The following is a 26340-nucleotide window of genomic DNA, read 5'->3' on the forward strand; positions in this document are numbered from 1 at the left end:
TCTGTAGAGATGGGGGCATGGTGATGCTATTACCCCCAGAATATGAGGCAGGAGACAGTTTTCCTTATTAATCACCAGTGTTGGGCAAGTTACTTCAAAAATGTAATTAGTTATAGTTACAAGTTACTTCTCCCAAAAAGTAACTGAGTTAGTAACTCAGTTACTTTTTGGGAGAAGTAACTAGTTACTAGGCAAAGTAACTACTCTGCGTTACTTTACTCCATGTTACTTATTATGTTAAAACAATAAAAACACAACAGATGTGAACCTTTAACATTTATTTTACTTTAACAGATTGCAATTATATTGCATTTGTTTTCAAGTAAATTATAGAATGTATCAAAAATAAAATATAAAACATTTCATTTGAAGTGCAAATAAATCAACATGTCACACAATTTCAGACAACTGAACTTCAAGTATTTTGTTCATTAAAATAAACAATAACAATAAAGTGCTTTCAGTAAAATACTGAAAAGATTCATTACCATGTTTTGCAAAACTAAGGCATTCAAATGTAAACCATGTAAAATAAGACAAAACCTTTAACCTTCTCTGGCCACACACTGTAATTCTCTGTCCAGTATTCAAATATTAATCACCTCTGATCTGAGCCTGTTCCTCTTTGGAGAGAACACAGTCAGGTTTCTGATCAAAACACAACTCGGACCTAATCTGCTGTGAACGCACGTGTGGACAGGACATCATTTCCCATCATGCATTACGCGTTTGTAGTCCATGCAGGCGGCCGCAGTCGGTGGAGAGCTGCTGCGCTCGCCTCGCTCAAAAACTTCCCGTTACCGGCGCATACGTCAGAGCAAGTCGGTGGCATCTTGGACACAAAACTAACCGGCATGCACCGCGCACCGATTGACGGCGTCGTATCTGCACCCGCCTCATCTCAAACGAGCCTTTTATCTCACCCCAGCCTCCTCTTTCACCAAAGAAACACAACAGCAGCTCCTCGGCTGAGAGACTCTGATGAAGAGAAGAGTGAACTCAATTAAAAGTAACGCGCCACATTTTATTGTCAGTAACGGTAACGGCGTTACGACGCTAGGAAAAGTAATTAGTTACATTACTCCGTTACTGAAAAAGTAACGCAGTTAGTACCGCCGTTATAGTTTAACGCCGTTACTCCCAACACTGTTAATCACATGGTACTATAAGAACCACCCAAGAAGAAAATGCAAATGTTGAACCTGATCATTAAACTATATTTGTGATTGTCCCATGAAATCACCAGTTTATAGCAAAAAACTAGCCTTGAAATAGTCATAGCGATACTTTAATCTGAAGCCACCTATAGGCCTATTTATATTGCACACAAGAGCTCAGCCTGCTGCAGTTTTTCTTGATAAAATCTCAAATCTTTGCTGTGGTTTTGTGTTAACTTGTATTTTTGTGCTGTTATCTTGGTTTCCTTGTCTGATTCTGACATCTAGATACCAGGGATGTCTTTTCCCTCAATGTCATTGCTGCAGCCTCATGTTATGTAAAATATGTCAAGATATTTAGGACAAATTCCATAATACGTTCTCAAATAAGTATTTTGCTTGCTTTTATTTGAAGTCTTTTGTTGTTGACAGAAGGCTTAAACATTGAAATAAAGATGTTATAGCATTAATTGCATTTTGTAGAGGCAAGTATGCCAATGCAATGTGGATAAAATTAAATAAAACATGACGAGAAAGACATTTTTGTAACCCTCCTATGCATTATTTAGGTACTTTATGCACTATATTGCTATGTCTGCCCATTGACTGTAAAACACATGGTCAGCAATTAGAAAGGAAGACATGTTAGTCATAGTTTGGAAGAAACAGATGATGTGAGTGAGTCAGAAGTACACGCAAAAAGCAAAGGCCAAATGTTCAGAAACTGTGTAGACATTTTAAAGATACACTTTGTAACTTTTCTGGTGGAGGCTTCACAATCTGCATAGCTTCATAGAGATGTCCCACAGTATAGCATCAAACAGGTCTAACTCCATGACGACACCATCAGGCCAGAGAAAGAGAGGCAGTACATGTTTTTTGGTGTATTTTTTTCAACAATAATAACATTTATATCAGATGGGTCTGATGCCATGCTGTGGAACATTCCTGGCCTAGCAATAAGATCTCCAAGAAGGCAGGAAATTGAAGAATCCTCACACCAGAAAAGTTACCAAGTGTTTTAGTGTTTGAAATATAGATAAATGTAAGTTGAACAAATAGATATGCAATGTCAGCGTGACCTTAAAGATTTCAGATATTACTGTCTCAAAGCGATGGTGAGTGTTGAGAAAGTTAACATGACAAGCCTGAAACTTTGCTTTTTTTTCCATGAGTAATAGTCTAGACTAGCAGGATTACATGGGATGATGTAGTCTAAGGCTGCATTCACACATTTGTACGAAAAATTGGGACTAAACTCAGATCTAAACCAGGACTAGAACAGGACTAGATCTGGTTCAAACAAATAGACCTGTAAGTGTGAGCACAGAGCTGGTGGAGGCTCTTTGGAGGGTATTGTCTGCAATTTTCAGAGTATTGTGAGGAGATGGATGGAGGGAGTGGTGGAGGTCACAGGTGACACACAGGAATCTTTAAAGCCACTGTAACATGGGGCCCTCCACTCTGTACAGCTCTGAAAATGTGACCAGGCTAATGGAGACCAAACAATATAACAACACTACACTGTACATATACAACACATTTGATTTGATTTCATAGGGACTAGGTTATGGGATTTTGTCTTTTGCAGTTTTATTCATAAGTACAGCCTGTTTGAATAACTAGGCTATATTATGGGCTAGGTTAGAACAAGCACATCAAGTCTACTTTATTGTTTGAACAGTTAGAGTATTGATTTATTTAATAACCTATGCACATAGTTGGATCATTTCATTTTGATATCATTGGTGAACATCTTCAGTCGCTGTTGTTGATGCTAAAAGTCCTACTGAGTTCACTTTACTTTGATTTACTCCTTTACGCCTTGAAACACATTACATTTGAGTGATTTGTCCATGTTCCCATAAAATTGCGCACGCATGAGTCACGACAGAAACGCGCTGCCCTCCTCCCTGTTTTTGTTTCACTCCAAAACTCCACAACAACCATAAACACACCGCGAGTTTTGGACCAATAAGGGCCCGTGGACAACTCTGAAGCACGGCCCCCTTCAGTCTGCCCTAGACCGAGCGTGTGGGACGTCCGGACAACAGCGGGACCATAGCGCAGACTCACGCCAACATGACCGCTGCGCTCTGGGCTTTGGTTTGCTCCGGCGCGCTGCTTCTGTTTCACCTCGAACCAGCCTCCAGCGGTAAATACATTTTTCTTTATGTGTTTGGACCAGATAAAAACGTTTGGACACTTTTTAGTTGTTGTTTTTTTGGCATGAGGCCAGACCTATAGCCTACTTCTGCAGATTGACTTTTAGATTGTGTGATAGACCCCTCAGCCTTTGGTCTCACACTGTAATAACAAAATACTTTAACTTTTAGTCCTGCTCAAAAATGAAGTGGACTAGAAAGTGCAGATAGGTGTTTTCAAATATGTATCCACTTTAATATGTACTCAAGTAAAGTACAGATATCTAAAATGTGTACTCAATTACAGCATAGTACTTTGTTACCTTCTGCTCCTTTCATTACTGTATATACATGTAGGTTTTCTGATTACACCAATACTGACTGTGGTGTGATTTGTTTTAATCTTGTAGCAGTAAATGTCCCAGATTCACACATAATGCAGAGGCCAGTTGACGTGTCAGAGCTCTTTGATGATCTTGAAGGTGAGCGTTGTGTTTTTTTATTATTATGGATAATCTTTTTGATAACAGGACAATATGCAGATGTCTAACGGACTGTCACCTGTTAGACGCCAAAAGATATCCTTGACAGAGCATATTTATGTAAAAAAAAAAGGATCCTTAAGTGTTAAAATCAGCCATTCTCCAAGTGAGGAGCTTCGTAATATCAAAAATATCAAGTTTTCTCTTTGTACTCTCGACGCTGATCTTCCATAACAGACAAACTGCATGTGAAAAAATTATTTGGAAGAGATGATTTTGGAAGTATTTATGAACAAAATGAACAGTATATTGTGTATTATCAGGAAGCAGTCAAATGTATTATCATTTTCTGTAAGTTCACATGATGACAGCACTTTTGTAACCTATTTATATAATTAAGAAATATACACAACATGGAAGAATACATTGCAATACATTCCATTTGTGTTATAGGCCTGTTGAGACACTTGTCTTTCTTAGTGTATTCTTTATATCTATAATAACAAGCTGCATGTGAATGAAATGAATTATCTTGTGTATTATTATTAGAAAGTAGTGAAATATAGACTATTATCATAACCTTCTGTGATTCTAGCCTATTTGTGTAATTAACAAAACTACACTTGTTCCATTTGTGTCATGGGTCCGCTTTTAAGGGCCCATATTACGTTATTTTCTGATCTATTTCCTCCTCACAAACATACCTGGAGTTGTGTTTTCTTTCATTCACACATGTGTAACACAAAAACCCTGTAAATTCAGGCTGAGCTCTTCTCTCAAACAGAAAACACTCTTTTCCACCTTGTGATGTCATGTGGTAATACAGGAAGTGCTTCACTGTGTTTTTAAACCCCATATGCCTTCATTAGAATCATGTGGATGATTTCAGCCCTAGAATTGCCCATCTCTACTGAACACAAGGTAAAAGGAACTGTTAACTTGACCACTACCACTACATGACATCACAAGGTGGAACAGAGCATTTTGAGCTTTGGAAATGTAGACAGACTAATAAACAGGGTTACTCAAACATGTGTGAATAAAGGCAAACACAACTCCAGGTATGTTTTTTAGGATGTAACAACATTATAACATGACTAAAAGCTCACAAGAATCTATTATTTTGTGTAATATAGGACCTTTAACCTGTGCAAAGTTGACATAGTTCATTCTTACATCTACAAAAGGCTAACCGCATGTGAAGAAACAGAAGATGGTGATGTTTTTGTTTTAGCTCACTGTAAACTCTTTTTGTCTATTTCATGCATTTCTGATTTGTGAGGGTGAATCAGTGGACAGTTATATAATGTTTTCTCCTGTCTCTCTGGGTCCCCTGCACACTTTTCCAGATGATTCCTTATGGCAGCGTGAGACCACCTTTATCCCACAACAAGTCATGCAAGGTGCCTGTCAAATACATAAACTCTCTAGTTTGATTAAAGCACTGAAATGTATTACTGTAAATGTATTACTATTACTTAGAACTGCAACTGATGATTATTTTAGTAGTCAGCTGGGCCACGATACATTTTTGATTAGTTGACTAGTTAAACAGTTATTTCTATAGGGTGTTGAGATGTGTTTTAATCCAATAAAAGCTGAAATATAGTGACCGAAGGCTTCCAGATGGAGAATATTTATGAATAAAGTGTATTATAGTTGAAAATCAGAAATGGCTTATCTTTATGTCAATGTATTTGTTATAAAAATGTGTTTTAGAGTCTGGACAGTCGAGATAGTGATTACCATTATCAAAGTACCATTATTTTTGTATAGTGGACTAGCCATGATCAGTCGTAGAAGAAGTACTCAGTTATGTTACTTATTAAAAGTGCATATACCAGAGCAAAAAAATACTCAAGTAAAAGTATCAAATGAAAAAATCTACTTAAATAAAATAATAATAATAATAATAATAATAATAATAATAATAATAATAATAATGCATTTTATTTATAGGGCACCTTTCTGGGCACTCAAGGTCACCTTACAATACATATACATATACAGACAGTTAAAATCAACATTTATGAACATACAGTTAAAAGCATTCAGATAAAAAACATTGAAAAGGACAGTGCAGTTGTGGCTTATAAAGAATATGCCAGTCTGAACAAGTGGGTTTTAAGTTTGGATTTGAAGTGTGAGAGTGTGTCAGTATTGCGGAGGTCAGGGGGGAGAGAGTTCCAGAGCTGGGGAGCAGAGCGGCAGAAGGCCCTGCTCCCCACGGTGACAAGCCAGGGCTGAGGGAACAGAGAGATGGAGAGAGGAAGAGGAACGGAGAGAGTGAGCGGGTGTGGCAATATGGAGGAGGTCTGAGAGGTATGGAGGTGCAAGGTTATGGATGGCTTTGAATGTGTGGAGCAGGATTTTATATTGGATGCGGTGTGAGATGGGGAGCCAGTGAAGTTGCTGTAGGATGGGTGTGATGTGGTTGATGGAAGGGGTGCGTGTGATGATGCGAGCTGCTGAATTCTGAACCAGCTGAAGTTTATGGAGTGTTTTTTGTGGGAGACCAAAGAGAAGAGAATTGCAGTAATCCAGGCGAGAAGTGACGAGTATTAAAGTACCCGTTTACAAAATGTACTTCCAGAGTAAAAGTATTTTGTGCAGATCTTGAGGTGTTATGACTTTTTAAATGTAGGGATTTTGATAAAGATTTGTGCTGAATTTTATCCAGCAGAAACAATTGGATGGATTGTTTTTTTCTAGCTGTTTTTCTTTGTATATTTGTATATTTGTATATTTTGTTTGTTTGCAAAATACTTTTACTTTTCAGTCCAATTCAAAAATGTAGTGGAGTAGAAAGTACAGATACCTGCTCTCAAATATAGTGAAGTAAAAAGTATCCACTTCGTTACCTTCCACCTCTGGCCATGACTAGTGTATATACCATTACAGCAGTACTATCACTACTATATGCATGTAGGTCTACACAGGGATTACACAGATGTCTACTGATTATATCAATACTGATTGTGGTATAATTTGTTGAAATCTTTTAGAAGCGATCCCAGATTCACACTTCCTGCAGAGAGAGATGGACATGTCAGAGATCTTGTCTGAGTTTAAACGTGAGTGTTATCATAAAGTATCAAATGCAGTGGATTTTTCTTGAGGATTTTTCACTTATCAATGATTTGAATTGGTTATAAAATAACTCAATAACAGCAAAAATATCAAGTTTTGTCTTTGTACTCCTGTTAACGGTTAGTTCATGCTGTAATTTATTGTCAGTAATCATTCATAAGTGATCTGTTTTGTCTAATTAACATATCTAAACTTGAAACTCATTGAGGTGTCAATCCATGGGTTTCAGAATGATGAAAAATTAGGACCATTTCCATGTCAGTTAACAATTCAAAACAAATAATTATATCTTTGAACCATCTTTAAAATAGCACCATAAAATCAAAGCCTATAAAAGCCATAAATACTGAAAAAGGATGAGTTAAAACTAATGTACAATTTCCTTTCTCCTTTTGCCAGTACAACCTGGTCCTGCCTTTTCTCCCAGAGCAAGTGAGTGTCTTATTTTATTTATAATTCTCTTGGCAGCTTCAAGATTCAGTTTGTCAGTGTTGGACAAATATCAAATGTTGTGTTAAATGAAGAAACTCAAAGCACCAGTCTATGATACAAACAAAAACTTCAAAGTGTATTCGTATTTTCATTGTACTTTGATTTATTTTAAGTTAAGTCCAGACCCAAAATGTACCTGTTCAGAGTATTGCATCACTTGTTTCGTCTTATACTTTAAGTTATTATGCATTTTTTACTAAGGATATTTGACATATTTAACTCTTCTATACTCCAGAAATATCTCTATGAATATTTTGGCTGTACTTTTTTTGATTTGGATCATTTTGTCTGTTAAGGTCGTCCCCGTGGTTTTGCCCCTGTTGAACCTATAGAGAAGTACCACGTGGTTTTCCCTCTCGCTCGCCCCACTTCCCAAAACATACGGTCCATTTGTCTCCATGGAAATCGACGTCCGCGTTACCCTGAATCCTACTTCCCTAGTTCTGGTTTTGGAGTGAGCAAGCGAGAGGGCGATGCAGTGAACACTCTGGAGGCCTGGTTTGGGACGTGCTGTGGACAGGATCAGACAGAGGAAAAGCTCCTCTGTTGCGCCACACAAGCTGTAAGTGAAACTGCTGTCATAGCAACATCAGCTAATTTACACTGTTATATTTCCTTCACATGTTTAACACACAAACCCTTTATATTTAGCTTGTGTTTTTCCCTCAAACAGATAACATTCTGTTCCGCCTTGTGATGTCATGTGGTAATAGAAAAAGTGCCCCACTGTGTTTTAAACTCACCATCATTAGAATCATTGGGATATTTTCAGCCCTGAAATTGCCAGTCTGTACTGAACTAAAGGTAACAGGAGCTGCTAACTTTATACATACCACTACATGACATCACAAGGTGGAACAAAGCCTTTTGAGCTTCAGAAATGTAGACAGACTAATATTCAAGTGTTACTCAAACATGTGTGAATGAATCAAACCACAACTCCAGACATGTTTTTGATGATAACAACATTATAACATGGCATGAAACTCACAAGAGTCAATTTTCCTTTAAAACTGCTACAAAATGACTTATTTCTAAACTCTTAAAACAGGGATGTTCATGCAGTTTTTATTCAAGACTGACAAAATTGAAAAAAGTACAGTGAGATGAGTGAGCGTATTAATATACTTGCACACTGTACATATATATTGGTATGTCCACCATTTTTCACCTATAACGCATCAGACAGCACCATGGACTGAATGAACGCTTATAAAAGATATAAAAGAACACGTGCCTTATCCATTTCCTCATGTCTCCACACTCCTCTCTGTTGCACTCCTGGATTCTCGTCTCGTTTGTTTCACAGTGGAGCACTTCCTGTATGACCACATGACATCACAAGGTGGAATAGAGTGGTTTCTAGAACAACTCAGCCTAAATATGCAGGGTGTGTTAAATATGAGTGACAAACAAAACAAAAAAAACAACTCCAGGTATGTTTTTGATGAGGTAACAGCATTATAATGTGATTTATAGCTCACAAGAGTCATTTTTTTTTGTAATATAGGACCTTTAAACCCCAAATAACCTCGCAAACCCAGTCTAATGCATTGTAGTTCATGCCTCAGGTGTGGAAGGAATGAAAGAATAATCACATAGTGTAGCTCTTTGAGAAGCGTGTCAAGATTGTAAAAGCCAAAACAAATGGAAAAAAAATATTATCATTGCCATGACTCAGAGCTCAATATTTGCAAGGTTCAGCTGTTTAAAGCTATTTTTATTTGATGACATTTTACTTCTGGTTTTTGGAAGAGGAAGTCTTAAGAGTGTGTTCATACTTGCCCTAATTTGATCCTGGTTTAGCTGTGATGCAGACTTGTTTTGGTCCTGTTCCAGCTCTCATTTAGTCCTGATCCAGTTCAGGTTAAGTCCTATTTTACTTTGATGTGGCGTGTGTGCTGTTTTTGTGTGTCATGTGTAATGTAAGAATGCTGTACATTTTTGAGCTTTCTCATATAAATCCATAACACGATAAGACTGTGCACAAACACATTCTTCACATTTCAGCAAAGATAGTGTTTACATATGTGAGCGCTTTGGAGGATTTTTCCCGTTAAGCCTTTTATAAACACACCAGGAGACATAACAGACAGGCCTTGGCTTGAGCCTCATAACCTCCTCCCTGGGGCTTAAACTAGTCCCATATAGTTAAAGATGCACTATGGAACTTTTATGGGTCCACTGCCTCCTTGTCTCTATGTAAATGTAATTGATTTGCCTGGAATGTTTCACCATATGGCATTAAACGTACTGTATCTTAATAACTCTCCATAGAGACAATCAGGTAACGTCACTAATCTAAATTATAGGTCAGACCAACAAGAATCCAAGTTTTAAGGGGTAAATAAAAAGCGCTTTAGTCGAATAAATGCAAGATTAATATGTTTAAAGCACAACACAACTAGCATGCTAAGAGCACACTTCCTGATTATCCGACAATAAAACGCTTTAAATAGATACGTACTGTACACACTGGACATATTTTGACCTCAAGAGCTGCTTATAGAATTTATATCTACTGGGGCAAGACAATTTTGCGCAAATACATGGAAAAAATTTGATACACATCACAACCCCACCTCAGAACCCCACAGCAGAACCCCACACTAGAACCATATACCAGAACCCCACACCAGAACTCCACACCAGAACCACACAGCAGAACCTCACACCAGAACCATTTACCAGAACCCCACACCAGAACCCCACACCAGAACCCCACACCAGAACCATATACCAGAACTCCACACCAGAACTCCACACCAAAACCCCATACCACAACCATGTACCAGAACCCCACACCAGAACCATATACCAGAACCACACAGCAGAACCTCACACCAGAACCATTTACCAGAATCCCACACCAGAACTCCACACCAGAATCACACAGCAGAACCTCACACCAGAACCACATATCAGAACCCCACACCAGAACCACATATCAGAACCCCAGACCACAACCATATACCAGAACCCCACACCAGAACCAAGTACCAGAACCCCACACCAGAACCACACAGCAGAACCTCACACCTGAACCATTTACCAGAACCCCACACCAGAACTCCACACCAGAACCCCACACCAGAACCATGTACCAGAACCCCACACCAAAACCATATACCAGAACCACACAGCAGAACCTCACACCAGAACCATTTACCAGAACCCCACACCAGAACCCCACACCAGAACCATATACCAGAACTCCACACCAGAACCCCACACCACAACCATGTACCAGAACCCCACACCAGAACCATATACCAGAACCACACAGCAGAACCTCACACCAGAACCATTTACCAGAACCCCACACCAGAACTCCACACCAGAACTACACAGCAGAACCTCACACCAGAACCACATATCAGAACCCCAGACCACAACCATATACCAGAACCCCACACCAGAACCTGACTCCAGAACCCGAGACCAGAACCACACACCGGAAAAGTTACATTTAAGAGTATCTTTAAAAAGCTCTTTGTTTGTAATCACAGAAAATACAAGATTTAAATGTATAATATTGTGTTTTTCTGCTTTCCTCAGTGGGAGAAGTCTATCAATCATTTTTGTGAAGTGGGATTTCGCATAAAGACTACTCATTTCCACTGCTGTAAACGCAACAGCAGCGAGAGGCTTCCATGCTTTGACCGCGAAGCTCCAAACCCAGACTACAACCCAACAGAGGAGTCAGCTGTGGAACCCGTGGCCCCCGATGTCGAGTTCAACTTTGACCCCACCTCCTGCCCTACGTAAGAGGACAAATATTATCCTCACATAATATTATAGCTCATTTTGCTTATTTACTTTGGTATGAATTAATTTTGCGCTGACATAAAAGTCTATTGATCCATGCATGATCTTCTTCTCTAAATAAATAAGTGCTGCTTTTCCTTTAGACTTTAGTGTTAGAGTGTTATCAATGTATACAGAATAGGATAAACATTATATCTCGTCTTCTTCATGAGTCCGAGGAGTTGATCAATACAAGTTATTTTAAAATCTCGTATCTGACAATAAAGCATTAATAAATATTGTATAGATTTTAATTAGAGAGCAGAATCGTAAAAGGTGCATTTGGTTTACATTTTCATGGCACTTGCATTCATTCCTTTCTCATTAAAGTGCCATGTTTTTATTTTATTTTTACTTTACTTTATTTTACTTGTCTTATTACAGGTCTTTGTCAGGATTTTGCCTGTTGAGCTCAGGATTGCTTTGTCACTCATTAGTAGAACTGAGAGGTTCAGGATATCGGTCATTCCTGCTGCTATAAGACTGTATAACAGCTCTTGTTAATCGGGTGCACTTTATTATCTTTGTACTGTTTGTGATTTTATACCTGTGTGTGATTTATGTTATGTCTCTGTTTTTGCTGCTGGACAAATGAATTTCCCTGGTCTGGGGATTAATAAAGTATCTATCTATCTATTTATCTATCTATCTTATTAAATACTAAATGTTTCGTTTATCCGAAAGTCTTCTTATACAAAGTGATAAATGTAAATGGTTCAATTCAAGGCACTCAAAGTGCTTTACACACAACAAACAGCATTCATCTGTGGGAACTTTTTATGTCACCCACCAATGTATTTACCAGAAGTGGCCCTGCAGCTATGAAGTTGTTCTGTGGTGTTTTTGTTTACTTTTTATAGTGCTTTTGTGTTTCTAGGCCAGTAATAGTTTTTGACGTTCGATTTGACCAATAATGCAATGTTTTTTCAGTCTCTGTTACCATAATAACACTTTCAGTTACCATGTGATTACTGTGCTTTTAAGTCCAGCCGCATTTGTTACAGATATTGCAAAACACATGGCCTTTGCTTACTTTAGTGGACATGATTCATTCTGTGTCTCATATTTACAGGACGTCAATGACTCCTCACAGCATCAGAGACGGAAGAAGAGAAAAAAAGGGAAAGAAACCAGCTATGCCTATTGAACTGGATCTGGACTTCCCTCTTGCCGCACCGACCGATTCTAACATCGAGTCTATTTGTCGTAATCGCAAACTGCGACCGCATTACAACATCAAGTGTCTGAAAGGTCTGGACCTTGCGGCTCTTCAGGCAAAGTCCATCAACTCCCTCGAAAAATACTTCAAAATCTGCTGCAGAAACAAGGAACGCATTCTCTCCTGCGCACAGACATCAGTAAGATATTCTGGCTTTACTCCTGTCCTGGTTTAGTCCCAGTTTAATCCCGGTGGTAGCTGATGGTTTTAGGGGAACATAATTTTGTTTTTTGACATTATTACGATTAATTATTGTAGAACAAAATAGAAATACAGGGTGAGTTCTCTTGCTCATACCTAATCTTATTTACTTATATTTTAATTCATGGCAAATATATTCAGTGAACTGATATTAACACAAGTGAATAATAAATAAAAATCAAAGGTTCTGCACCACAGAGACTATAGGCCTGTGTCTGTAGAGTCTAATCCAGGTTTAGTTACTGTTTAATGGTGGAACTAAACCTGGACTAGACCAGGATTAAATCAGGACTAGAACAGCAGTAAACCATGTCTAGAACAGGACCAAACCAGGACTAGAGCAGGACCAAACCAGGACTAAAACAGGACTAGAACAGGACCAAACCAGGACTAAAACAGGACTAGAACAGGACCAAACCAGGACTAGAAGAGCACCAGACCAGGTCTAGAACAGGACTAAATCAGGACCAAAGCACCAGCACCAAACCAGGTTTACTTCAGGACTAAAGTGGACTCAAACAAACCTCATCAGATGTTCATCCTTTTTTGTTTTTCTAGTGTATATTCTATTGTTTTGTTTTGACAGTGGAAGGAGGGGATGAAAAAGTTCTGCGTCGCTTCTACACAGAAAAGGATTGATTTCCCCTGCTGTGAGGGTGGAGTTCAGTTTGAGTGCTTTAAAAACATTTCCACAGACCCTGACTACAGCAAGATTAACACAGAGGAACCCTCACTGAGCAAAATATGTGACACTCACAAGATTATCACAAAGAAGTAAGTTCATTTTAAGGAACATATTCTGTAAAATGAACTTTTATTAACTTATTTTTCCCTCACCAATAGCTTAGCCAAAGTTGTATTTTAATTGTTTCATGCATTGTCCTGCAGTTGAGGCTTGAGAGTGCTAAAAATTTCAGTTTCCAACTAGCCCCCATCCCCACCCACCTATCCGTACTGAAAAAAAAAAGTCAAAATTAAGAAAACTTAAAAAAAAATTTTTTAACCATTTTTCAGCAGTAAATACATGTAAAAGAAAAATACGATTTGTGCTACAGTGAAATGCCGCTATGAAAATTCAAGTGTCACACAAAAATAACACTGTAAAATTAAATGTGCAGGAATATCTTGGAATACTATTATTTGAATGTTATCTTGTGTAGACAAAACAGCATCTACCACTTCTTGTTGTGCTGTGTATCTCTATTTCCAGATACCCAGTTGGATTTCCTCTCAAGAGTGTGGTGAACAAATGCTGCCACCTGTTGCCGACAGAGAGAAGTGCATGTCTCCCACAGGCGGTGAGCTACTACTTTTCTAGCGTTACTAATCATCAGGTCTGCAAAATGAACAATCAAATTACATTAGTTGGTTGAGAGGTCACAAATGGTAAATGACAAAGGGTGTGATTATTTAAAGGTCTTTGTCACCTGCTTGTCTTGCTGTGCCTAGAACGTTCCATAGTATGGCATTACCTCATATACCTCCATGACACCACCAGGCCATGTTACAGGTCAAATCTGTAGAGGTGGACCTCTTAGTCTTGGTTTTCCATGTATTTTGGAGCAATACAAATAAATAGATATTAAATAGTATTTTATTCTCCCAATTAAATAAATGTGGCATTTCAGGCACTAGAAAATGTACATAGTGCATCTTAGTAGCATAACATCCTCTTCATTATTCAAAATATCAATTTTATTATGTTAAATATGGTAACAATGTCATTTTGACCTCTTAACATGTTCTGAAATGTATACGATTCTTCTGTTAGTTTAGCAGATCATATTTCAGTCTTTTCTCTTATACTCCTGGATGTTTTGAAAATGTGCACTTTAAATGTAATCCTTAAACATAAATCACAAATGTGAAAAAATGCAGTTAGATATTTTTCCAAAATCGTTTATCCTAGTCAAATTGTATCTTTACGATCACAATTGAAGTTTTTGTCATTATTTAAAAAAAACAATTTTATTTTTAATAGGTGTTGGAACTGTTTCAAGCTACTTGTTCATCCAAAAAGTCTCCACCATCTGTCAAACGCTGCTGCCGTTTATCGTCTGCAGAGTGTTTCAATAAAGTTCTCATGGATGCCATCACCAAGGCAACCTCACGCCCAAGAAAGAAAATATGCCCAGTGTCCCAAAACCTGTGAATGACCTGTGTAGACTCTACTGGATAGGGTTTTTAGACTAAGTGCTTAGAAGTGTGAAAGTGCAAACTGTCTTTTATAGAGAGAGAATTTAGATAAAGAAAGAATATGGTTTAACCTACTGTCCTGAATGCTCTGTACACTAGATTCACTATCACTATTTTTATAGAGGTCTTTTCACAGAGATTATCCATCTTTTTCAGATCAGATGTTATGTTTTTATTCTTTTGCTGTTATTTTGTGTATTATGTGTGTCCAATAAACCTTTAATAAAACAACCAAATTTTGTAGTGAATAAAAGTTATTGTAAAGCGAAATGTATTTTCCCTGTGGGCTTTTATAAACATCAGTATTTGACATTCATGCAGATTATCACATGTAGTTACTCATTCACATCAGCTGTGCCTTTCAGAAATATTAATATATATATAAAATTATGTTGTAGCCAAAATCCAGACCTGGTACATTTAACAAACATTTCACAATCTGACAGAAAGAAAAGCAAACACCTATTCTCAACAGACATATTGACTGTAAAATGTGGGTGTTTGAGGTGATAAAATGCAAAAACAAATGTATAGGTGCATATTTATAATTGGGTCTTCTGTATGTATCTAAGAGATGACAGTGGAAAAAACCCATAGGGCAGCTGCTAGACACTGGAGTGCAGATGCTAATGTGAAGTGCATGTAATCAAAATAAAAAGAAAAAGATATACCATTAATAAATGTATACATTATCAAAGACAGATTAGAAAAAAACGTCATTGCCAGTGAGCATAATAAACATAAAACAACAAAAATACAGACTATTAAAATATTAAAAACATGCATAAAATAAGGATTAAAACACAACTGAAACTATGGCTGAAAACAAACCAGTCATGTGACCACTAGACTTTTGTTTGTGCTGTTTGTATTGCATGTTGTTTTTTTTATGTATTTGCCTGCCTAGGGACTACGGATGAAAACTAGCTTTGTAGCTAAAATTCGGCATAAGATAAGATAAGATATGTCTTTATTAGTCCCATAGTGGGGAAATTCCAGTATTGCACCGCATAGTTAAAGAACAGAAGGAAAATGGTACATGCAATAAAACAAGATAATAGATAAATAGCTTAAAATAATTTAAAAAAATAGACTCAAATATACTCATATTTACATCTGTTCTGATGTACTGATGTTCATTAATGTGCACTGTGCCTATCAAATAAATAAACAAATAAATAAATAATAAAAATGAGGCCTTGATTGAATATAAATACAAAATAGGGACAGGATAACAGTGCAAACTAGAAGTAAAAAATATATAATAGTGTGGCTATAGCTGATAAGGATTTTTTCCCCCCATTTTTTTTTCAAGCCATCAAACCAGAGAGAGAATCCCACTTTTTGCTTCTTCTTTGGAAAAAATCCTCAATCATACAGACAGTATCACTATTTACAGTAGAGGCGTGCACTTCCAGCGTCCTCCACCAGATGGCGCTGCGTATGCGTATCCCTGAGCAGCGGGACTGGACTGAGAGCCGCAGATAATAATGGCGTCTGCGGGGACAGAATCAGGATCAACAGCCCCTCCAGGTATTTTACAGAAACTGACACGTTCTCAGCTATTTTGCTATGTTTGACGGGTCCGATAAGTGTAGAATATTGTACAAAAACGGATGTCTGTGCGTTAATGCAGCCGCTGCTTCATCAGATCGATCCGAGCCGGTTAGCTAGCGCAAATTAGCTAACTAGCATTGTATCTTTAAAAATAAAACAAATGAGCAAAACAACGGTTAACTACAGGCAGTGATCACAACAAACTATAAACAGTTTTCCCACGTTTGCTTGAGTTTACTGTGTTATCTCTTTAGCTGGTCGCGTTATCTTTACTATCAGAGCCACTTAACCAAGAAGCAGATAAACTATCCCTCAAACCACGTTGGCTAAAGCTCTTTCATATCAGGGCTGTTAACTGTATACATTTAAATACAACCATAAGAAACTGTGTATTATATTTGTTTGCTGTAGGAGTCGAGATTTCACCAAGGCCCTGATTTTAACCCAAACTGGGATAGCAGATCCGCAGTCCTTTTTCCCTATGCCTTCTCATCATGTGGTTACACCCCCACTACTTCACGACTCAATCATTTTGTACAAGGCTACCCTACTTTCAATATGATTTTACCAGTCCCCAAAGGCTGTTACCTTTGTTATAAACTTCAACCAACATGAATACAGCCGTAGAGTCATTTACCCACTTAAAATGACACAGAGTAAGTATAAGAATAATGTAAAACTTTGTTCCAATTGCGTTATATATAGAAATAGGTATATAGACAGACAGACAGACATGTTGATCTGTGTTTGGGTTGCTGAGATTGGGGCCAGTACACGGGGCTGTCTGGGTGTTGTTGAGATGAACAGATGGTTTGTTTATTGTCGTGTAGGACTGCTATGACAACCTAATTGGGTTAGACTTAATTCCTTGTCGAATCTGGTGGACTGTAGCCTTCAGGCCAAATCATGATTATAGCCTGCTGGTGTCTCCGCCTCTGACAGTGACATGTTTGTTATTATTACACCTGGTTCATATCTGCCAAGTGACAAAACTGGGCTATGAATATATTGTTGCCAGTGTATTGTTGGGTGCTGTGTTTATTTATTCGGTGACATGCTCCACAGATATTAGGACTCAGTTCTGGAGGAGAGCTTTACAGCGAGGTATTGGCATGGTGTGGGTTTCTGTGTGATGAGAAGCTGCATGGATAGGCTATTACAGTGTGTGTTGGTGTTTAAGTTAAGAGAAATGTGGGCTGTAGCCAGTGTGTCCCTGCAGGCCACAGTTTGTCCTGAAAACTGTGACGATGTGCATGGAAATCAGTGATTCAGAATTCACACATTTTATGTACATTAACTTGAACAGTATGTGTGTCATCATGTGACTTGGGCCTGTTTTTGAATGCTGAAATGGGTTGCTGGAGTGTTTTTGTAGAGCACTTGTGGCAGAGCCATATCTTCTGGGAGTCCCATGAATCTGGAACATAACCCACATTTATTTTAGGCCTCAAAGTCATCGGCCACAGCTGAAAATAACCTCTAATTAACCATCTTTTTCAACTTCTGTTAACAAATGTGATTTGATGGCTTTGATTCACTGAATTTAAAATAATATTCTATTTTATTGTTTCTCTATTTTCAGGGGCCAGCAGTATCAGAAGAATGGCCCCATCTGATGTAAGTAGACCTTAGTGACTTGGTTAACTCCTATCAGACCTGGGAAGATCAGTCATCTCTTAAAGTAGTTTTTCCATTTTAAATGCTTGAATGAAGCATGCCCGTTTGAATGAAGAAAAAAACACTATGAAATGAATAATAACCCAGTGCCTGTCACACTACAGATGCCTGGCTCTTCAGGCACCACTCAGAGCATGAAGAAGACCATCGGACACCGAGGGGTTGAGACTACCACAGGAGAGACCACTTACAAAAAGGTCAGGCCTGAAAAGGGCTCAGCCTACTCTTTAAATTCACATTCTGAGAAACCGTTTTGGATCAGTGTATTAGACTTACTTACTTTCATTTATCAGCAGGTTAATTGTGTGTTGTTTTTATTTGGTAGACTACATCTTCAGCTCTCAAAGGAGCCATTCAGCTGGGCATTGCACACACAGTCGGCAGCTTAAGTCAAAAGGCAGAAAGAGACGTCCTCATGCAGGACTTTGTGGTGGTAGAAAGTATTTTCTTCCCCAGGTTTGTTTCTTTGATATTGACATTTCCTTGTTTATGTCTGTAGTTTACTGCATGTCCTCTTCCTCTATTTTAATAGTGAAGGCAGTAACCTGACACCTGCTCATCACTACAGTGACTTTCGCTTCAAAACTTATGCTCCTATCGCCTTTCGCTACTTCAGAGAACTGTTTGGGATTCGACCTGATGACTACCTGGTTAGTGTTTTTGAAAGTGTAACTACTGCTGTGTGGACATTTTAATAAACATGTTTGTTTAATGTTACAGTATTCTCTCTGTAATGAGCCCCTTATCGAGCTGTCTAACCCTGGAGCCAGTGGATCACTCTTCTATGTCTCTAGTGATGATGAGTTCATCATTAAAACAGTTCAACATAAAGAGGCAGAGTTTCTGCAGAAGCTGCTGCCCGGATACTTCATGGTGGGCCTCAGTAGACAATTTCTAATCTACAATTTATTATTATTATCCTTACTAAAGGTGACTAACTGTTTTCATGTGTTTTATTGATTTGCAGAACATAAACCAAAACAAGCGCACTCTGCTGCCCAAGTTCTACGGGCTGTACTGCGTCCAGGCTGGAGGAAAAAACATCCGCATCGTAGTGATGAACAACCTGCTACCGCGGATCATCCCCATGCACCTGAAGTATGACCTGAAGGGCTCCACCTACAAGAGGCGGGCATCCCCCAAAGAGAGAGAGAAGGCCGTCCCCACATACAAAGACCTGGACTTCATTCAGGACCTGCCCGATGGACTTCTGATGGAGGCCGACAACTACAATGCTCTGAGCAAGACCATACAGAGAGACTGTTTGGTAAGACCTCTCTGTATTGTTGTATTTATGAATGCAGAAAATGTATAATGAAACATTATGCTGTTGTCACGATACAAAAATTTAATCTTGTGAAGTTTGATACTGTATAGTTATACCATATAACCATCTCCATATTAACATCTTCATTCTCATTAATATTCGCAATGCAAATAATGTTTTTTTCCACGTTTGGTCATAATACTTAAAGTTCAAGATGACACGGGCAAATGAGTATCTAGTTTGAATACTATTTTGGTATGTTTTTATTTTACTTTTTAACTTTTAACTCTGTTAACTTTTAAATATTCAGCACAAATATTTTCAAGCCTCAAATTTAACAGTCATAATTCAGAGCATAAAATTGTCTGTGAAAAAATTTGAAGAAATCCAAGATGCCAAGGCATAAGCAATCGACCTTAAGTGTGTCGCTCGAACTTGGTACCAACCAGGAAATACTGTAGGGATAGTCTGATTGGACAGAATTGGCCCAAGCCTGTGGCTTCAAGCCACTCCTTGAAGTCAATGGGCCGTGCTCAATGGCGCATGTCGCGAGTTTAGGTACATTCGGTTCTTCCCTGCTCATGGACCATGCGCAGTTGAGCTACCCCCCATGAGACACAACAAGAGCGAGCGGACCGGCCGCGAAGGAGACAAGCGAATAATAAATACATTACAAATTACAAATTATAATGTCTATGCTTCCAAGGCACTTCAGAGCCATGTTCTAAACTTGTGCAACATTCACGACAGTTGGGCTCGTTCGTATTACTCACATGCTCGTTCATGTCGTACCACGTGACAGCTCTAACCAATCAGCGCTTGAGCTTAGCTAACCTCATTTATTTGATTCCTTAATTATAAGCCCTGCCCACAAAAGAGAAAGGACAATACGAAATGGCCTGCCTCTGTTCTCACTTACACATGATTGATTGCTTAATGCCTTGGCATCTTGCTATTTCCTGCAAATGTTTTCACTGCAATTTTACAATTTTGACTGTTGAATTTGAGGCTTGAAAATATTTGTGCTGAATATTTAAAAGTTCACATTTATAATTTTAAACGCATTGAAAATTTATACTTTAAAATTTAGCAATTGAACTCCAGAATGACTTTCTATAAACAGGTTTGAATTATTTTGTGAGAAGTGAGAAATTCAAAAGCATTTACCGTTCAAAATCTGATTAAACAAATAACCTTCCATATGCTTCATATTTCATTTGTTTGTGTATTTCAGCTTTTACAGAGTTTTAAGATTATGGACTACAGTCTTCTCATGGGGATCCACAACATGGACCAGGCTAACCGCGAGAGAGAGCGTGTTTACTCTGGAGACAGTGGGGGGTCAGAGGGCGCTGTGACCCCAGACCAACGGCGCCCCCAAGCCCAGAAGAGTTTGTACTGCACTGCCATGGAGTCCATCCAGGGAGAGGCCCGAGGGAAGGGGGCACTAGACTCAGAAGACCAGTGAGTCCAGTTGTTGTTTTCAGTAGAGTTTGTGGAGGTGATTATGGTTAATGTGATGATAATGTCTATAATAACAAATAACTGATCAAGTAAGCAAATACCAACAATTTATTTTTGTGTCTTTTCATTTAGTTATAAATGCCGCAAAAATCATGGGTCTTTTGAGAGGCTAAATTTAGATGTATGATAATTCAGTTAAACTTAGAGGGGGTATCATGCTAAATAGAATTTTTGGAGCTTTCTACCATGTTATAATGTTCCCTCATCAAAAACATTCCTGAGGTGATTTTATATGTTTGAGTAATCTTGCAATCTCTCCCGGGAACTACTTCAACCCTCCTTATGGTTTGCAGTTTGAGACCGTACAAGACTCAGCCCACAATCTTGCGTAACCAGGAACCTCTCTGGAGCACTCCTGCCCATGCTCCCACACAGCCATTTTTCATGAATATATAAGAGCTGGATACAAAGTAATATGCTATATTTTCACTGGTGGACTGTGTTGTGCTCTCTGACGGGGGATTGACTTGGCATGGGGAGTGTCAAAGAAAATTTTATAAATTAAACATTTCAATAAAGATGTTTTCAAAAATAATGAAAGGTAACATGGCAATCTAAATATATTATGTGTTGCCAATTAATACTCACCATGTCACCAATTAATAGGTTTTGTTTGGAAATATAAAGCTATTTCATTTTACTCAGAGTTTGCATTGTCAGAGCAGTCTGAGTGAGTGTCAGGTGCATTTAACTTTATATAATCTACGGGAAACGCAGACTGTATAAAGTTTCTTTGTGAATAGAGCACTGCCCTCAGTGCTGTGTTGGAGTGGACACTGGTCAGTAACAGTTGAATGATGCAGAGTGCTGTCGCTCTGGACTTGTCATTGCAGCATGGGCGGGATTCCAGGTCGAAACTCAAAAGGAGAGAGGCTGCTCATCTACATCGGCATCATCGACATCCTCCAGTCCTACAGGTTAGTGTCACATCTGCTCACATTATTATCACACTGTTTAATGCGTCATCATGACTCATCTAAGTTTTTCACAGATTTATCAAAAAGCTGGAGCACTCCTGGAAGGCACTAGTCCATGATGGGGTAAGATACTTGGCTGAATAGTATTTTGTCAACTTGAAGTAAATCACAGTTAATGTAAGTTGCCAATAAAATATAGCTAATAGGTCTAAGATTAATTGACTTATTTTATATATACATTTGATGCTGTTTTCTCTTGTTCCACAGGACACTGTGTCTGTACACAGACCAGGCTTCTATGCTGAACGATTTCAACAGTTCATGTGCAACACTGTTTTTAGGAAAATCCCCTGTGAGTTCAAAGTACATTCATTTTAAATCTCAGGACAGGACTTTGAACTGCTCTTTATGACTTGTGTTGATGTTTACAGTGAAAGCATCTCCATCTAAGAAGAGTCGAAGTGGGGTTCCCGGTGGGCTCAGGAGGGCTCCAACACTAGGGGCTCCCACCCCTCTCTCTCACACAGGACAGTCCATGGAACCCAGAATAGTGTATCATTCTCACTTCAAAAGCACCGAGTCTGAGGGAGAGGCTGGTGAGTAACAGTCAAAGCTTTATTTCAGACACATGTTTGTGAACAAGTTGTCATTATTGTTCATCTGCAGGTGTGCAGTCAGGCCGGCCAGATCTGCTCCCCAGGACCCCTCCCCCTTCAGACTGCCCCACTGAGGCTGAGGCCAACCTCTCCACATCATCTGTGGGTAGCACAGGAGTCACCACCTCGTCTCCTCGCTTACGGTATCTCAATAGACCCCTAATTACATACGTGTGATGTTTTATCCACGGTGTAGTAATGATTTTTCCTTTGCTCAGGTCTGTTGGGGTGGAAGTGCACAAATCAGAGAATACAGAACATGAACACATCGCTCTTCACAGGTAAAGCTGACCCGATGACCTCTATACACTCAAAAAAACAACAACTCAGACTTACTGTAATTGACTCCTGTTGCTATTTGTTTTACAGTTTGGATGCAGAAGGGCCTGCAAATGTGACTGACAACTCATCAGGAAACGAAGATGTAGTTTCACTTTCTGATGTTATCCCAGAGACTAACATCAACTTTGTAAGTCAACACTGTTTGTAGTAGTACAGTAGTTGCAGTCAGTGTCTAATCTTCTTAAATTGTCCACAGTAAAAGCGAACGCAGTGCCATAGCATCGGTCGTCCTTGAGACGAGTGGTGTGAGTGTAAAAGAGACATTCAGAGCGACCCATCCTTCCTGGATGTGCAGTTGCACATTTGGGTCTGCTCTTTTTTGATGCTGATAAAGATGTGAAGGTGAAAATCTCTGGCAGGATCCATTTTTCTCAGCCTTCACCATCACTGTGCGTAGTTTCATTTTCACTCTGACCCCAAGCCGAGCTCCCAAACCAGGCTCTCAAGTGCCCCTGAGAAGGCCCTGATCTGGCAGCTCTGTAGAAGTTTTCGCATAAAAGTTTTGTTTTTCACCTCAGTTAAAATGGTCAACGTTCAACATTCTGCAGACAGTGTGGTGGGCAACAGATGTGAGTTTGTTGTGTGGACTTGTATGAAGACACTGTGAGTGGACAGGTTCTGTGTAGGTGAATATACACTGCCTGGCCAAAAAAAAAAGGTCACACACTACTCTTTCATTGAAATAGTAGTGTGTTCTATTTCATTTAACTTTGTTTACGGCACACTGTGGCATTGTTTTGATAAGCTTCTCCAGTGTCACTAGATTTATTTCCATCCAGTGTTGCATTATTTTTTCACCAAGATCTTGCATTGATGATGGTCGAGTCTGACCGCTGCACAAAGCCTTCTCCAGCACATCCCAAAGATTTTCAATGGGGTTAAGGTCTGGACTCTGTGGTGGCCAATCCATGTGTGAAAATGATGTCTCATGCTCCCTGAACCACTCTGTCACAATTTGAGCCTGATCAATCCTGACATTATCATCGTGGAATATGCCCATGCCATCAGGGAAGAAAAAATCCACTGATGGAATAACCTGGTCATTCAGTATATTCAGGTGTCAGCTGACCTCATTCTTTGAGCACACACACTGTTGCTGAACCTAGACCTGACCAACTAGAGAAGGCTCGTACCTATTTGCTTAGTTAAATCCAGGTGGCAACTTTTTTTTTGCCCAGGCAGTGTATGAAGTAGGTTCACAATTAGTGATCTCAGGAGCTGGAGCAAATCCAATGAAATAGTTTATATAGTTCCAAAAGCTGCTGTTTGCGTTTCAATCATTTCCTTCCGTGATAACACATTACTGGTTTAGGGTTAAATTCCGTTCTTTAGTCGTAGTTTTCCTGCTGGAAGGCACAGTGGTGCTATTAAGATCCCTTCCACTACTGAATGTACACTAGTATTTTTTAAGTAACTTGGAGAGCTGCATCTGTACAATGGTGTATGCATCCTCTAATGAGACAAATTGTATAACATTGCTGGAGAGTAGTTCTTGCTGCTCCATCTCTGAGTTTGGTGTTAAATTTGTGCTGAAATCTGCCTTATCACTACAGCCAAACTGTTCAAACTGCCGTCTGTGTGGACCAACGAGTCACGGGTCGTCTCGACTGAGAGGGGGAGAGTAGTTCAGTTTCTCTTTGCCACAATACAAGCTATTGTAAACTTCATTTTGACATCAGATCTGTGAGAGTGTTCATATAAATCATTTCTGCTGGTAACAGAAATGAACCCTGCCCTCATCCGCGCTTGGACCAATACGACTGAATGCGACGTGGATCTAGTTTTTGTACAATAATAGTCTTATGCTGCTTCTACACAGCTGTTTCTGTTGACACTAAATAAGACACTTTTGTTTGACTATCAACCATGAACACATTTCATGAAGAGATACTTGAGTGGTCCTGGGAGATTCTTCTTCCAAATCATCTCATCTAATGTATATTATTAAGTAGTATAAAAGATTGAGGCAATGCAAGGTAAGGATACAAACAGAAAGAAGTCCTTTTTGAAAGCACAATGGAGGAATACGGACTGAGAATTTGAGGCACCAAAGATAGTCAGGGTTGAAGTACGAGTAAAGATTAAACTCTAAAATTTTAATGTTTTTCAGATAATACTTATATCTATTGTTCCCAGACTTTGTAAAATAACTGTTAGTCAGTCACACTTTAATTTACACTACTTGTGATTAAGTAACATGTAATAACATTGTAAGAGGTATTACATGTGGTTACCATGTACCTAATGAAGTAGGTACACTGGATTAAAGGTAGTGTACAAATAAAGTGTTTAAGCCTTGGCATTTCAAACTGAAGTCTGTTTAACAGTGGCATCTCACCCTTTTTTAATGTTGTTTACTATACTTGAAGTTATCTGAAGTTATGTTTACGTTTGAGGAATTTGATATGCACAACCACCAAAGAAAAACACTCCCAAGAATGAAGGATTAAAACTAAAACGTAAAGGTTTAAAAGGAAAAAAAAACAAACATGAAAAGGTGAAGTGTATTTTATCTAATAAGATTATCCCGTGTACAGTGGAAGTATGTATGGCATGTACATAATGCTTGAACACTACATTTAAATCAATGCAATATAAAATGCAATCCATGACATTTTCAGAAGAGTGTATTTATTAACGAGACTGATGTGGCTGAGCAGGTTTTTGTATATGGTCCTTAAATGATTGTTCAAATACTGTAACTGACAGAAGGATGTCTGAGACTTGATAGCATGTGCTGCCTATGAAGGGGAAGTTTTATAAATTCATTTTTATATTTCATGTTTAGATATGACATATTCCATTATGATTGTGCTTTTTACATGAATGTTCACATGGCTGCATTGCCAGTGTTGCTGGGTGTCCTCTATGCTTCAATACTATATTTTTAATCTGTGTAAATTGTGTATATGTACATACAAGTCACGGAAATGCCTTCTCATTCATAATGTGCTGTTTGTCTTTCTGCCATGTTTTATTTATGTGGTGGTGACATGATTTTAAAGGATTAAACATATTTTTAAAATATATTCTCTTTTCTGATGAGTTTTGTTTAAAGTTTGAAAGTACCAATTAATGGTGCAATTGCTGTCCATAGAGAGGTGGGTTTATTCGCAATTTTTTTTAGACATGGACCCACATAATAATCATGCAACCCAAAGTTTGATATCTTAAGTAGTAGTACTTGACCTAATTTTACTAACCTTTAACATTTCACGATTTTTCAACCTACAGCTCAGTTGTGAGTATCTTTTCATTCTACCCAGTGTCTCAAGTAATAAGTATATTACACAAACACTATTAAATAATATGCAATGTCAGTGTCTCTTTCTGCTGCTACCCAGTTCTGATTACATAACTCTGCCTCTCTGCCCCAGTTATTGAACACTGCCTCAGGGACAACTTTTGTTTTTCCATAATGTATTTTTCATGTGGTATGGAGTTAAACACAGATGTGAAACTTTGAAATGTTCACATGAGATCGGGCTGTATGGACTACAAACAGGTGTTCATGACTTCTGAACACATAAACGCGTAAAATACTAAATCCACTCCAGCCTGGTGTGAACACAGCTCTTTCAGCGGCCTGTTGCAGCGCAGTGTGGGCATTTT

The 26340-nt window shown here is 38.6% G+C and overlaps 2 protein-coding genes across 2 annotated transcripts; both read left to right on the plus strand.

Annotated features, from left to right (window-relative positions):
* The first annotated feature begins 3100 nt into the window (after positions 1–3100).
* On the plus strand, positions 3101–15024 carry LOC117383306 (extracellular matrix protein 1-like). The gene is made up of 11 exons (XM_033980452.2): positions 3101–3312; positions 3712–3783; positions 5133–5186; positions 6789–6857; positions 7273–7305; positions 7662–7927; positions 10924–11129; positions 12245–12530; positions 13179–13366; positions 13803–13890; positions 14574–15024. The coding sequence occupies exons 1-11, from the start codon at positions 3240–3242 to the stop codon at positions 14742–14744; spliced, it is 1506 nt and encodes a 501-aa protein (XP_033836343.1). The 5' UTR covers positions 3101–3239; the 3' UTR covers positions 14745–15024.
* A 1216-nt stretch (positions 15025–16240) lies between these two features.
* Positions 16241–25757, plus strand: LOC117383305 (phosphatidylinositol 4-phosphate 5-kinase type-1 alpha-like). Its single transcript, XM_033980451.2, has 16 exons — positions 16241–16321; positions 17928–17962; positions 18127–18219; positions 18348–18478; positions 18555–18672; positions 18743–18895; positions 18990–19289; positions 20524–20753; positions 21647–21730; positions 21805–21853; positions 21998–22082; positions 22162–22326; positions 22397–22529; positions 22605–22667; positions 22756–22855; positions 22925–25757. The coding sequence occupies exons 1-16, from the start codon at positions 16279–16281 to the stop codon at positions 22925–22927; spliced, it is 1785 nt and encodes a 594-aa protein (XP_033836342.1). The 5' UTR covers positions 16241–16278; the 3' UTR covers positions 22928–25757.
* The last annotated feature ends 583 nt before the right edge of the window (positions 25758–26340 follow it).

Source organism: Periophthalmus magnuspinnatus, chromosome 16 (assembly GCF_009829125.3).
Source record: "Periophthalmus magnuspinnatus isolate fPerMag1 chromosome 16, fPerMag1.2.pri, whole genome shotgun sequence".
Taxonomy (NCBI): domain Eukaryota; kingdom Metazoa; phylum Chordata; class Actinopteri; order Gobiiformes; family Gobiidae; genus Periophthalmus; species Periophthalmus magnuspinnatus.

Bases quoted from the DNA above. Each gene is read 5' to 3' on its own strand.
- LOC117383306 (XM_033980452.2), top strand. From the start codon at position 3,240: ATGACCGCTGCGCTCTGGGCTTTGGTTTGCTCCGGCGCGCTGCTTCTG. The intron at 3,313-3,711 runs GTAAATACATTT...TTAATCTTGTAG, and splicing joins CCTCGAACCAGCCTCCAGCG to CAGTAAATGTCCCAGATTCA. The intron at 13,367-13,802 runs GTAAGTTCATTT...CTCTATTTCCAG, and splicing joins CACAAGATTATCACAAAGAA to ATACCCAGTTGGATTTCCTC.
- LOC117383305 (XM_033980451.2), top strand. From the start codon at position 16,279: ATGGCGTCTGCGGGGACAGAATCAGGATCAACAGCCCCTCCAG. The intron at 18,479-18,554 runs GTTTGTTTCTTT...CTATTTTAATAG, and splicing joins GAAAGTATTTTCTTCCCCAG to TGAAGGCAGTAACCTGACAC. The intron at 18,673-18,742 runs GTTAGTGTTTTT...TTAATGTTACAG, and splicing joins TTCGACCTGATGACTACCTG to TATTCTCTCTGTAATGAGCC.